This window comes from Ambystoma mexicanum, chromosome 5q (assembly GCF_040938575.1).
Source record: "Ambystoma mexicanum isolate Mex_15411 chromosome 5q, UKY_AmexF1_1, whole genome shotgun sequence".
Lineage (NCBI taxonomy): Eukaryota > Metazoa > Chordata > Amphibia > Caudata > Ambystomatidae > Ambystoma > Ambystoma mexicanum.
Window position 1 is genome coordinate 688,136,332 of NC_090933.1, and position 12,113 is coordinate 688,148,444.

At 44.8% G+C, this 12,113-nt stretch overlaps 1 protein-coding gene across 1 annotated transcript in view; it reads right to left on the minus strand.

Moving 5' to 3' along the window:
* The window catches only part of ARFGEF1 (ARF guanine nucleotide exchange factor 1), a 1,973,034-nt gene that overhangs the window by 842,793 nt on the left and 1,118,128 nt on the right, over window positions 1-12,113 (minus strand). The window contains exon 19 of the mRNA XM_069621149.1: window positions 9,282-9,433. Within this exon, the coding sequence (XP_069477250.1) occupies window positions 9,282-9,433 (152 nt within the window). The remainder of the gene's footprint in view (window positions 1-9,281; window positions 9,434-12,113) is intronic.

Genomic DNA, 12,113 nt, shown 5'->3' on the forward strand with positions numbered 1-12,113 from the left:
CTCCCAGACCGAGAACCCCCGGACTCACGACGACGATGCGGCGAGTCGCCCCTCGAATCGTCCTTCGAAAGACCAGTGGAACGTGACTTCTGGGGCTTGGCCACCCTAGCGATCGACAGCTTCTTCTTACGCTCCCGCAAGGACTTCGATGTGAGCGATTGGCAGTCGACACAGTTGTCCGTATCATGGTCCTCCCCGAGGAACCAGAGGCAAGCGTTGTGCGTTTCCATCACTGACATCTTGGACCCGCACACCCAACACTTCTTAAACCCTGGCCGCGGGGTGGAAGAAGCCGAAGACATCATACTTGTCTGCCCCCCTTAGCAATAAAGAAACAGGTTTGAAGAACCGAAAGAACAGGATTCAGTAGAATCAAGGCACGCCAAGATCTCCGAAGCGAACACGTTCATGGAAAAAACGGAACTGAGGCTACGGGCGTCGTGCGTCCTACTTATAACATCCGGTGACGTCGGCTCGACGGAGGCCCTCGAGGACAGCGTGTCGACGTCATTGACGCAGGATGCAGACGCCACAAGATTTTCCGAAGCAGCGCAGCACAGCTGTTGTGATTACTGTCACAGATCTGGAATACGTCGGAGGACCCAATACTCTCGAAAGAGTCTTTATTCAAGCCTGCATATCTACGGCATCAAACAACACGGCCAAACCTTTCAAAGTCAGTAAGGAACTGGGCAATCCTGCAGCAGCCTCCTCTTCTATCACACCCGCCCAGGACCTTCGCTCGGCCCTGGCTGCGCACTTCAACGCAAAAACCCAAGACATCCTTTTCTCTCTCTTCCACACCACATCATACACCAACACCTCTGGAGCCTCCCGTGGCCCCTCCACACTTCTCTCTTCTCGCATTCCCATCACACCTGATGAGGTCGCCAGACAAGTCCGGTCTATGAAGGCTTCATCCAAACAGGTGGACCACTGCCTCTCCAAAACTATTAAGAACAACATTGAGGCTCTCGCTACAGCCTTGGCTGACCTCTGCAATCTCCCTTTTGCCACTGGAGTTTTCCCAACTTCTCTTAAGCACTCGCTTGTGCACCCTCTACTTAAAAAACCCTACGTCGACCCCTCCATTCCAGCAAGCTACTGCACTATCTCTATCACTAATTTCCTGGGCAAACTCCTGGAGAAGCTGGCTATCTGTCAGCTTACCCTCCACGACCATCAATCTTGCTTTAGAGCATCCAGAGGTACGGAAACTGCTCTTCTGAAGACACGTGAAGACCTGCTCTCAAATCTCGACACTGACACTCCCCATGTCCTCATTCTTCTTGACCTCTCCTCTGCCTTTGACACAGTAAACCACAACATCCTGATTGCATGTCTCCTTGACACCCTGGGAATCACAGGCCAGGCTCTGGCGTGGTTAACCTCCTTCCTTTCGGACGGCCCATTCCAGGTGGTCTGGCTGACTCTACTATCACTATCAACCTGTGGCGTACCCCAGGGTTCTAACCTATCCCCTGGTTCTTCAATGTCTACATGGCTGGCCTGACATGTGTGATTGCCACTTTCATCCCTAACTTCCAGTGGTATGCGGATGACGCACAACTCTCCTTCTGGTTACTCTCAGCCACCTCCTGTACCTCACTCATATCTGATTGTCTGCAATTCAGTCATGGTGTGCTTCAAACAACCTCTGCCTCAAAGCCAGTAAGACAGAGATCATTCGCATTCGGACTCCCGCTTTCCCACTCTCACTCTGGCCGGCCTCCCTTGGCCCTGCGCCTCCACCCACCTGCATGGCAAAAAACTTTGGGGTCATCTTCAACTCCACTCACATCTCGGACATCTCTAAAAAGTCCAACTACCAGCTGCACATCCTCAGAGGTACTCTTCCTCCAGGGGCTCACTGTCTCCAGAGCCTTGGTTCTCTCAAGGCTGGACTACTGCAACAGCCTCTTTCTCAAACTCCCTGCCACTGCTCTGCAACTCATCCAGAACAGAACCGCAAGACTTATCCTTGGCCTCAAGCCCAGGGACCGCATCTCTCCGACACTGAAATTCCTCCACTGGCTCCCTGTGGCTGCAAGGATCAAGTTCAAGACCCTCTGCATTGTCCACAAGGCTTTCTGGGGCCTGTGACCTACCTATCTGCAACGTAGCCTAAATAATGTCCTTCCCGAGCCCTCCACTGATCTACCTCTAACCTTCTGCGAATGAGCCGATTCTCCAAGCAGAGATTTGGAGGGAGATCTTTATCCTCCCTCTGGAATAGCCTCCCTGCCGCCCTCTGTCTTGAGCTGGATCTCCCTAAATTCCGGAAACTACTTAAAACATTCCTCTTCTCTTCCTTCTCTCTCCCTCTACCCTGCTAACCTCTCTCTCCGCTCTATCCCTTGCTCCCTCCTTTTCCGAACAGCCCTCCGACTGGACGCCTGGTGTACCTCAGAGTCTCACAGGTCCCTGGCACCCTCGCCAATCCTATAGCACTTGCCTCCGGGCCTTGCACTTGCCTCATCGTTATTGCACTTGGTCAATTGACCCATGAGTGGCATCCCTCAGCACTTACCCTAGCTCTGACTGACTGGGCTCACTTGGTCCACTTTCCACATCCTGCGCTTGCCCCCCACCTGTCTGCACACTAGCACAAATTGAATGTACCATGCCTTGGAGATAATCTACCCTTGTCTCCCCCCTTGCATGGTCACGCCTCAATGCACTTGGAAAAACTGCAGCATCATCATCAGACCTATTTGCTGTTATCTACACTGTTAACTGTACTTATGCACTTGTGCCATGCACTTACTCTGCCTAGTGTACACTTGTATCATTCAGAAATTCAAGGGCTCTGAATGACTTTTTTTTACCCCTTGTTCCCTCCCTCCTTGAGCACTTTGAAACACTTGCTTTGTGTATAGGCTCTTTACAAATAAACAATACCAATATAGAAGGATGATGTTAACTATTTCAACTGTAACAGATTTCTTTGCTTTCCTTGTAATGCCACTAAGGGAGACTTTGATACACTACGATTGTACTGGGCTCAAATAAACTCTGGGCCACACTTATTAATATTGAATATGTGTTAATCTGTTTCCAGCTGTTGAGTGCTTTTATTCCTCTTACATACATAGGACTGTGGAGAGCGGAGGACTATGGAGAGCGGATAAGTATGGAGAGCGGGTGAGAGCGGAGAGCGGGTGAGAGCAGAGACCGGGCGAGAGTGGAGACCGGGCGAGAGTGGAGACCGGGCGAGAGTGGAGATCGGGCGAGAGTGGAGATCGGGCGAGAGTGGAGATCGGGCGAGTGTGCGGAGAGCGGTTTGAGAGTGGAGGGCCGACGAGAGTGGAGAGCGGACGAGAGTGGAGAGCGGACGAGAGTGGAGAGCGGACGAGAGTGGAGAGCGGACGAGAGTGGAGAGCGGATGACTTTGAGAGCGGATGCTTTTGAGAGCGGATGAGTGTGGGGAACGCATGAGTGTGGGGAGCGCATGAGTGTGGGGAGCGCATGAGTGTGGGGAGCACATGAGTGTGGGGAGCGCACGACTGATTATGGACTGAACGAGTGTCCTACCTCGACCAGTATGTAGACTGGACGAGTGGATAAACTACACAAGCATATAGTCTCAACAAGTGTCTAGACCTGACTAAGTGTGCGGTCTGGACGAGGGTGCGAACCAAACGTAGGGTGCGGACTGGACGAATGTGTGGAGCGGTCGAGTATGAGGAACGGACGATTATGTGCAACGGACGATACTTAACATGCCTTGGAATGAAGGAAACTCTTGAAAACATACATCACGCCACACCCCACGCTTACTCTCTCCCTTACACCACCACTCATCTAGAACACAGAGATACTAGGACACCATTCGGTATAACTGTTCTCATATCTACATCTCCCGCTTACTCCACATCACTCTAAGTAAACATTGCTGGTTTCTCACCACCCAGCCAGGCGTTCTTCTCAGGCCTAACGCAGCCACACTCGTTCCGGATAAAGCCGACCAGAGCGAACACATACTCCTGATCTCTCAACCACCACACCTACAGCTAAGAAGCAGCTACTTTGTTTTCGCACCAGCTGCACACATACATGGTGCGCACACGCACTTTTTGACTCCCCCCTACTCTCTCTACTGACCTGAACTTCGGTTCCCAAGGGCGTTCAACCTACCAGCGCCTTCAGACCATACCAATGGTATATAAGGCGCTATATAAATGCAAAATAACATAACATAACATAATGGATTTTGGCCCAATTACTTCCAGTGTTACACCCTTTACACCCACCCTTTACAAATTGGTACATAATTTGCTAGAAAAATGGCATCCTGGTACATGGACGGTGTGAGGCAGAGATATGACATGGGCACTAAATGCTTGGGGTGGAGATAACATGCAGAACTTATTCTCAAGGTACGGGGAGTGGAGCAAGGCCATATAACCATTATCTACCGAAGATGGGACTAAATTTAATACACACATCAGGATCCTCTTCTACTACTTTGTATCCTCCCTACTGTGCATTCACGTACTTGCGCTAAAGCGTTGCTGCTCTGGCTACAGACCATTTGCCATGAAGGGTATCTCTAGAAGACAAATCCCTTTTCACAACAGATTAGGACTGACCAATTGACATATGGCCCCCAGTCTGGGAGGTACAATCAGCCTTGGCACATTTCAGCTTGCAGAGAAGGTAGGGAGGGTGACTAGCATTGCCTGGAATCATGAGTCTACAGTGAGGCTTAAATAGTAGGGTGTATTTTTCAAAGGCTAGTCTGAAAATACCAGCCCTGGTGTTGGTGCCTGTCCCAATGATCTAGTCTGATGCAACCCAGTCCGCGCACATCATTCACCGAAATGCAGTGTGAAGTTTTTTCCCTTCACAGATGCATACTAGTTTTTCATATACTGACTTTAATAGAACCTGCCTGGCCCTCAGGGGCCAAAGTCCCAGAAATAAGGTTGTGTAGTTATGCCCTGTGGGAACAATTAAGACACTTCAGCGGAATTTGAGCCTTATCAACATGCTCTACTTGAGCACATCTCGGTACACACACACATCCAATGCACCAATTTTACTTGTGAAAGAATTATAATAATCTACGTTCAAGCTTATTGGGGACACTTTAAAAACATTACAACCATGGTGCTACAACGGTTAAATATGGCATTTACTAAACACCCAATGCCCATTCCCTTCACTCTTCCCTCACTCTCCTTATTTCCCATCACATATCCAACATGAGCTTGTGATACAGGCTATTGCTGCCACTGTTATCTGTAGGGAATTCCCATTTGCACAGTAGGCTGGTACCCACCCTAGCCATAACGCCTGGCAGAATTGGAGTTTCAGGGAGTGGGGCACATATTGTCCATCTGGTTATTGAGCTTTCCTACCATCACCTTCTGTCTGCTTGAGCACATCTCAGGACACACACATCCAATACACCATTTTGTACTGTGAGGGGTCAAAAATGTGAGGCAGAACTCTTTGTAAGGTTTTCTCAACAAATGCCAATTCACTAAATTAGAAGGTTGGATACATGCCTCACTAACCCTACCCTGACAAGGATTTCCCTGCCTAAAATAAACTAAAGGAAACACTCTAATGAAGGATATCTGTCCTTCACACTTATACAAAACAACAAATAAATAAGGAAATACATGGAAATTCAAAACAATAGTAATTGAGTTCGTATTGCAACAGTCTCTTCTTAGAACCTGTGTGAAGACCCCTCCCCAGATTTCAAGCGGAATTCTGCTTCACAGTTCAATAAAAGAAAATAAGGAAATCCTGGTTTGCTACAAAGTTCCAACACAGTTCTTTGTAAGTTCAATTGATCAACAGAAAGTTGAATACTCCAATGATTCAGAAAAATATATTGTAAGCTCTTCCGCTTCCTTGTAAGATTAACGACCCTTAGATAAAGGACAACTTCGCAGTTCATCAATAGCAACAATAACTGTCTGTCAGGATGATTTTTCCACAACTGATAAGTTCTAAAGAAACACAACTTTTTAGTGACAGCTTTACACAGCTCTTTTTGTCAGTAAAAAAAAGCACATACATTTTCTCTGTCAGGATCACTTTGTAGCCCTTTTACAACTTCCACTTGGTTTACTCCCATGCCATGTCTACTACCTCCAAAGGTTTGCCCTCTGGGCTTACTCCCCTGCCGAACAGCGTTTCACAACAACAAGTGCACTTGCGGTTAAAGTCAACTGACAAGAGGTTCACAACAGCTTCACAGTATTCACCAATTTGCAGGTTCAACACTTAACTCTTTAGGGCAAACAGGATTCACATTAGTGCTCTTTAATACTCTTGTGAAAATAATGCTCCTCGAAGGATTCAGGCCAAAACAGATCCAGAATTCTCTAAGCTTCGCCATCAATTGTGGCCAAACATTCAAACAACACATTGCAAAAAACAGCACAACTTGGTACCAACTCAACTCTCCTCAAAAGTATACCCTCCCTGCAACACCTGGACCTTAGGACTGCTGTCCAATCATTAGCATTATCACAACTAGCAAGGAGGGTGTGGGGGGTGGGGGGGAGAGAGTACATGCTCCTCTACAGGTGTCCCAGCCTTAGTCTCCGCTAAATTGAAAGCAGTACAACATTCTACAGCAAGACAAATCATTGGCATAAAAAATTCAATCATATATCCTTGGTGCGCAGTGAGTCGCATTGGCTGCCAATACCAGTCCGGATCATCTTCAAAGCAGCCTGCACTGCATTCACTGCATTACCGACCTATGCACCAGCTCACCTAGCTGAAAAGCTAGTAATCTAACAGGGTCAATGTAATTCAAGGAGCCATTTGAGCGCAAGGCTGGGAACCAAAACATGCAGGAAAGAAAAACCTAGTAAACTGGCATTCTCTTGTAAAGTATCATCAATGTGGAATCAAATCAGTTTGAGAAAGAACTGGAGATCTACCTGCTCAAGTAATACTCAACTAGGGCTCAAAAGACTAGAGCACAAGGCAAAGGACCTCCTACCATCACCTACATAGTCCACTATACCTTCTCCCACCATATAGAAAGCCCTCAATAACTCCACAGCTAGGGCTCTGCTACATTAAAAATGTACCTATATACATACGTATCTGAAACAAAAATAAAGCAGCTAAGAGTGCAATTCTACCGATTAGCTTGTCTTTCCAGATGCAAGTGTCATGTCTGCTGTGCCTGAATTTCAGCATGATTTTGTGATTCAATAATAGGGATGGGAGTGGATATGTTTTAATGTTCTCCCCATCTCAGAGTTAGGGCATCTCCTCAAACATGGGGAGCCTTGTCCCATAGAAGATGCAAAAGAGGACAATTTGTATTTAGATGAGATGCAAACAGATCCATTTGTGGAAAGCTCCACATCTGAAAAATTGTCCCCACTCTATGAGGGAAGTTCATACACATGGTTCTGGTGAGACCATCAGCTGAGTAGGCCTCTGCATTCAGCGTTCATGTAACATGAGAGGTGAAAAAGTAGATATACTGCCACTTGAACCATTCCTAGATTTGTAAATCCAGGCAGGAACCATACATGGGGGCACTTTATGCCCCTCATTTTATTCAAATAAAACAATGAGGTGGTGGCGTTCGTAAACACCAGAATTTATTTTCCCTTGAGCAGGTGAAGGAATGCATTGAGAGTCAGGAAAATAGCTTTACGTTTCAAAATGCTTGTGATGAGCTCTTTGCAAGCCTGAAAATCCAGAGATCATACATGGAAAGTTCCTCTATATTCTCACTGAGAGGTGACGCGTGACCATGACAGGTTTCCATTATATTCTGTGGAAATTATATTTTCGTGGCCTGTGGTTGTTTATTCCCAAACCAAAATAATGCTAGGTGCCAAAGCATGCAACCTATTTTAGGGTGGTACCCACAGACATGTTGCAAAATCTGGTAAGTTTACAATGATCTGTTGAATCTTTAACCACAACATGGGAAAACTAACACTTAGACTCAACATTTAAATTGTAAATCTTTTATAAACCTATCCTAGACAAAGTTTCTTTACCATACCTGGAACCATACGGATCATTCTAACTCTGGGAAGCTCAGAACTGATGGAATAAGATTTACTGGGATGAATCAACAACATTGATGTTCCAGCAAACAATTATTGAACTCCCCACGGACCATTTCCGGAGAAAAATCCTAGAAAATTAAATATGATCTTTCTAGTTGAAAGGTGCTGCAAATAGACCCATCAAGGCAATGCCCTTCCATTCCCACCCTCTCCGATTAAAGACAAACCATATCATCTCTGATCTCCAAAACATTATAAAGTAACAGAGCATTTTGCTTTGCATTTCTAAATCTGCAAATAAGTTAGTGATGTTTTTGAAATGCAGAGGCACCAAGATCTTTACCTTCCTTCCTGTTCCGATAACAAATTGGAACTGAGCTTTATTGTCAGTTAGCACTAGCTGCCTCTTTCAGTTCACTTGAAAAAAGATCGAATTAACAAAGAGAAATGTACAAAATTCAAACCTCGATCAACAGCTAACTGGAGGTTCACGACCACAGGCTATTTACCCACAGTTCACCCAAGTGAGTCATCGGCTTCTCACTGAAGAAATCACTGGTTTTTGCCCATAGTCTAGCACAGAGAGATTAACATATAAATTGGTCCAATGACGGTGTGCACTGGTCTGCCCTGAAATATTCTTTATAGTCAATAATACTGTATTATACTGTACCCCTATTAAGAAGCTCCTCTCATAAGTTTGCAAATCCCAAAACAGCTAAGGTGAATCCTGAATATGACTCAACAAGATCGCTGAATAGTTGCTTGACTGACTTCCCGGTGCCTCACTGAAGGGAACACAACTAAATTCTGGATAGTGGAACTAATTGTATAAAATTGCAGCATACCACAAGGCTGCATGGAGAGACCTTTACATATGAATCGGGCAAATTTGTGCACAATATATTTTCATTATGTTATATCTTTCATTACACAACATTTAATATAATAAACGTCACTTAATTTAACAGATTCCAAAAATACTCTTACTTATGAGTGTTCATGTCCTCATTACTGATCTCCATTACTGAAACTCTAATAAGTGGAGACTAAAGAGTGCGTTACACTTACATTTTGAAACGGCACATTTTCTGTGACGGGTGAAGTTTTTACACAACCCAAACCATCTCAGTCATATGCACATGTATATTGTTTCCATCAATTTGATCTGGCATGCATGTTCTATAATGAACTGTAAAAGAATATACATCTCGAAGCTACTGAGGCAGGCCTGCCATTTTTACGTAGGTGTGTGCATAATACAATCCTTACCTTGAACATTGGTCTCACATGCTCCAAATGTGTCGCACTCGTGAAAGGAGCCTGAACATGGCTCACAGCCTCCATCAGCGCTTTTGCTGTTTTAGCCATTTGTTCCATTTCTAAGTTATATAGCAGACGTCTTTGCTTCTCACTGGCTACATCTATAAAAAAATAACACATTTGCACTAAAGGTTTTAACAACATTCTATACAGCAGAATTTGGTGTTATTTAATTGTTTAACTTTTTTTTCCATTCTATACAAATTAAACACCAAAAACAGAGGAATGACGATACAATCATGTACAACCCAATATCAACTATGACCTTAAAAATCTTTTTTTTTTTTTTTACAAACATCAGTGATTATTTTCATTCCCGGTGAATTCATTTGTAGGTTAATTCTGTGTGATGTTATGGAACATGCTTAATTCAGTTGGCTATCTCATTTAAAAAGTAGGTCGTTGATAGCAAAGGGAACCTATGTCATATTTTTAGCCAGCCACCAAAGAAATCCAGACATTTTCCTTTAGACTTCCTTTCCACTTAATGCTCTTGTCAGTAATGGTCGAGGTGGGACAATTTTCACCGGTATAACTACACATTATCCCCACCAAAAATATCGCTGTATATATGGTCATCTGGAACGGCCATAGGCAATATTTTTTTGGGGGGGGTAATAATTTTTGGGGTTGTTGGGAGCAGGGGTTCTGGGGGTGTCCCCCACTGCTTTAAAAATAATGCAGGGGTGTCCCCTGCAGGTTCTATGCCTTAATACTGCAGCAATAATATGGGGATATTTTTGTATGGCGATATTTTTGCAGGGATATTAACACATGGAACCTTTTCACCAAAGACACCTACTCACCCGAGCACAACATGGCAGATTCCTTTCTTCACACACGCAACTTGCAGACTCCATCACATCAATGAGTATTATGTCATATTCTGTCGGTTGTATGGGGGCCTTTTTAGGTCAGACATTTTCTGACCCAAGGTACCTGTGAAGGTGTAGACATTTACGTGGTAAACAGGGCTCCTAGTTAAGCAACATCTTGAATGGTTCCAAACTACAGTCACACAATCCTATGGGAGATTCCTTTTGGGTCCTGTGATTTAAACCGGTAGACCGAGACCTCAGAGTCTTCTCGAGTCATCATTAATCGACCGCACTGATCCCAATAGTGGGATCTACACTATGCAAGAATATGGCAATCCATATTCTTGCATAGTGTTGCTTGAGGACAAATTAGAGCAGTGGTATTCAAACGGTTTTTAAGCGGAGTCACCTCTTGAATAACAATCTTGCTGCGGCCCCTTCCCTCCCACCTGATGCAATGACTGCTCATATTTTCTTTTAAGAGCAGTCACTGTAAACCCTTTTTGAAGAGCATCTCGCCCCTGCGTATCCTTTGGGCCCCCTCTAATGGGACAGCCCCACAGTTTGAAGAACACTGCTTTAGAGGCACACTGTTTTGAGCACTTTGCAAACCATGCTTTCATGTTGTTCCCATCCACACCAGTCGCATGTTTGAATATTTCTGTTTTTGGTGTCTTCTGAGCTCACACACTTTGTTTTCAAGTAGATCCGAACCTTCCTGTTGTACCTGGTGGTTTTTACAACCAAGATTTCCTGATCAAACATTTCAATTGTATCATATAGTGCTAATTTCTGTGTTTGTACTGTCACTAGCCTTTACAAATTTGAGGTACTTTGTCCTGATGCAGCTAGCAAAACTCGGCTTTCTGAAACAAACCAGTAGGGACGGTACCTTCCCCTGATGGGAGCAAATTAGGCAGAATGACCGAACCAAAGGTTTTGACCCAAAGATTTGATTGTTTGCCTGAAAGCCTAAAACTTCTTCAGCGCTTAGTTTGCCTTAGTGCCGAATAAATACAGGCCATTGAAAGTCATGTTCAATAGCCATGCTTGGATGTCTTGGAACAAGTTGGCATGCCTAGCCATAAATGTCTCCTTAGCAGTGGCCCAACACAGGTGTCCGTCTATGCATACTTGGAGAGAATTATTTGAGGTCTCTTTTCCATTGTGGAACAACGGATTAAACAATCCTTGCAGATCCAACGACCTGCCAACTCTGCTGCTGCCCACAATGGGTAAAGCTTTTCATAGTACATGACACATTAAGTGTTTTTACAGCAAAGTTGCCTGCCGCAAATACTCTCCCCCACCCACCAAGTCTCCAGCCTCTTAAGACTACCTACTAAGAAGGGAAGTAGGGAAGATGCAAATCTCGACACAGCAGCATCTGCATACACCACCAAACATTTGGGCCAGTGATGCATCATCAAAAATAATGGATCCGATAGAGCTTCTCTGTGATCCTGTGCCAAATATTTATGAATAGATAGTACTGAAGCCAGTATGTTCGGGGCCACCGTCAGTTTGTCAGTAAGGGCCCCTGTTCGCTCCTTCTTGATTTGTTGCTATGCTTACCTTATCCTGATTCTTTTCCTGTTTTCTGACTACGGATATTGCCTTTTGGATTGCCCTTTTTGGAACATTTTGAATGTTGTTTTTGGAACTGTTTCCATCTACTGGTACTGCCTTTGGATTGCCCTTTTTGGAAAGTTTGAACTATGTTTTACGGCCCTTTTTCTGTCTACTGAATTTGTCTATAGATTGCCCTCTCTGGCACTATTGAATGTACTTTGACCCTTCTACTGGATGATCCTTGGAACAGCATCATTTTGTGTATTCTGTGACTCTTGTTTCTATTTTTGCTTGTTGCTGTTCATCCGAGCAGCATTCTGGTTTCAAATCCTATCCTGTACTGGGATCCGCCTAGTGACTTCTACCAATTATCACTTCCTTCTACTACATT